This window comes from Myotis brandtii, unplaced genomic scaffold, assembly GCF_000412655.1.
Source record: "Myotis brandtii unplaced genomic scaffold, ASM41265v1 scaffold1026, whole genome shotgun sequence".
Classification (NCBI taxonomy): domain Eukaryota; kingdom Metazoa; phylum Chordata; class Mammalia; order Chiroptera; family Vespertilionidae; genus Myotis; species Myotis brandtii.
Window position 1 is genome coordinate 822,186 of NW_005353435.1, and position 2,241 is coordinate 824,426.

Sequence of the window (2,241 nt, forward strand, 5' to 3'; positions counted from 1 at the left end):
CGCCCGGCTCCTGGGGCCCCAGGTGCCCGAGCTCCCGCGTGCACCCACCTGGTTGCCCCCCGCGTTGTGACACTCGTACACGCCGACGACGCCGTCGGCGAAGTGGCCCAGCGTGTCGAGGCAGTTGGTGCCCTGCTGCAAGGCGCCGAAGGCTATGTCCTGGTGGTCGGGGACCCTGGATGGCAACGGAGGATCGACTGCTTAACTCCGAGGGACCCCGGGCTGGTGGCTTGTCTCGGGCAGCAGGAGCGAGGAGAGGAAGGAGGGAGGCCATCGGCAGGCCCCGCAGCCCCCCACGGGGGCCCGTGTTTGCACTTCTACCCTCACTGCAGCACAAACCCCACTTTTTTTTTCTAATTTTTTTGTTAGTCCTCATCCGAGGATATTTTCCCACTGATTTTTAGGGAGAGTGGGAGAGAGAGGGAAAGACAGAAACATGGATGTGAGAGACACATCGATTGGTTGCCTCTTGCACGAGCCCCAACCAGGGCCCGGGCCGGGGAGGAGCCTGTAACCGAGGTATGTGCCCTTGGCCTGAATCAAACCCGGGACCCTTCAGTCTGCAGGCCGACGCTCTATCCACGGAGCCAAACTGGCCAGGGCACAAACCCCACTTCATGGCGAGAGCCTGCCACCTGGCTGCCCTCTGCTGCCCACCCCCAAGCCCTGAAAGGGAGACCCCGGCCCGGCCGCAGTACCCACCGTAGCTCCGGGTACACGTTCTCCAGGTACCAGCGGAAAGGCTTGCAGCTCAGCTTCTTCCTCAGCTCCAGGCGGCTCTGGATACTGAGAAGAGGGAAGCGGACGCTCTCACACGAGTTCAAACGCGTGGGCTCCACGTCCAACCTGGACGCCTGCCCCAGAACAGGGCTGGGTGGGTGTGAAGCCTGGATCGCCCGTGTCCCTGTCACCCCGCCCTGGCCCCCACCCTGGGCCCAAGGCCCTCCCTGGAGCAGAGGGAGGTCCCCCTTTGTCACCTGGGCAGTTCTTGGGGTTCAGGCTAGCCCCCCCACACCACGTCCCTCCCCAGGGCCCCACGCAGAGCGGCCAGAGGGCACAGGCGACACCTACTTGCCATAAGGGACGTTCCTGGCGGAAGGCACGGCGGCGTAGTAGAAGTTTTTGTACTCGTCCATCCACACCTCCGCCGCCCGGCGGGTGTTGCTAGGAGCAAAGTGAGTCCCCGTGAGCTGCGGTCTGCGCTCCGGCCATCAGCGCCCCTGTGCGCGCGTCCGTGTGGGGTGCCACACGGGAACGTCCCCGGGGTGGGGGGCCGGCAGCTTTGCCAGTGAAGCAGGGAGCAGGCGGCCCTGCTCAGCACCTACTGGATGCGGCCTGGGCGGGTCTGTGTGTCCCGCCCCATCTACTGTCCTGTCCCCCAGGCTCTGGTCACACCCTGTCCTCCTGCCCCAGGTCCCCTTCATCTCAGCGCCGGGACCTGCTGCCCTGTGCCCGCAACCCCTCCCTCCTGCTCCGGCACCCCCGTGCCTGACCACATGGCCACCACCACCACCTCGCAGCCGGGCTGACGGGCGTGCACACAGCTTTATCTTTAGCATCTACGATTCCCTAGGGCAACGGTTCTCAACCTGACCCCTTTGGCGGTCGAACGACCCTTTCACGGGGGTCGCCTAAGACCATCCTGCATGTCAGATATTTACGTGACAATTCATCACAGTAGCAACATGACAGTGATGAAGTAGCAACGAAAAACACGACAGTGATGAAGTAGCAACGAAAATAATTGTATGGTTGGGTCACAACATGAGGAGCTGTATTTAAAGGGCCAGAAGGTTGAGAACCACTGCCCTAGGGAAAGCGTGGTCCCTGGACGACCAACCGCCTTGCTATTTTTCTTCGGAAAGCGCTCAGGTTGGCGAAAATAGACCCTACAGATCTCGAGGCCTTTCTGGCTTGAGTTTTCTGTGGCTGGACTTTGGTCTTATCCACATATTGGACCTCGAGTCAGAGTGTAAGTTCTCTTCACATAGCCTGCGAGCTTTCACACATGCGTGGCTCTCCCTGACCGGCCCCTCGGGCATCGGGACGAAGAACATCCCATCAGCCCCGCCCCTCGTGCCACCCGTTGTCACGGCTGCGACTGCCCTGTAAGTGCGATAGCACAGGATGCACCCCTCAACACCAGCCCCTTCCACGCAGCACCGTGCCCCGGAGGCGCCCGCGGTCTGTGGATGGACAGCGCCCCCCGTCCCTGCTGACAGGCCCACCACCGAAGGCTCC

The 2,241-nt window shown here is 62.4% G+C and overlaps 1 protein-coding gene across 1 annotated transcript in view; it reads right to left on the reverse strand.

Annotated features, from left to right (window-relative positions):
* The window catches only part of GALNT2 (polypeptide N-acetylgalactosaminyltransferase 2), a 49,724-nt gene that overhangs the window by 6,933 nt on the left and 40,550 nt on the right, over window positions 1-2,241 (reverse strand). Inside the window, exons 13-15 of the mRNA XM_014535979.1 lie at window positions 1,072-1,165; window positions 703-786; window positions 4-175 (exon numbers count right to left, since the gene is read on the reverse strand). Of these exons, the coding sequence (XP_014391465.1) occupies window positions 4-175; window positions 703-786; window positions 1,072-1,165 (350 nt within the window). The remainder of the gene's footprint in view (window positions 1-3; window positions 176-702; window positions 787-1,071; window positions 1,166-2,241) is intronic.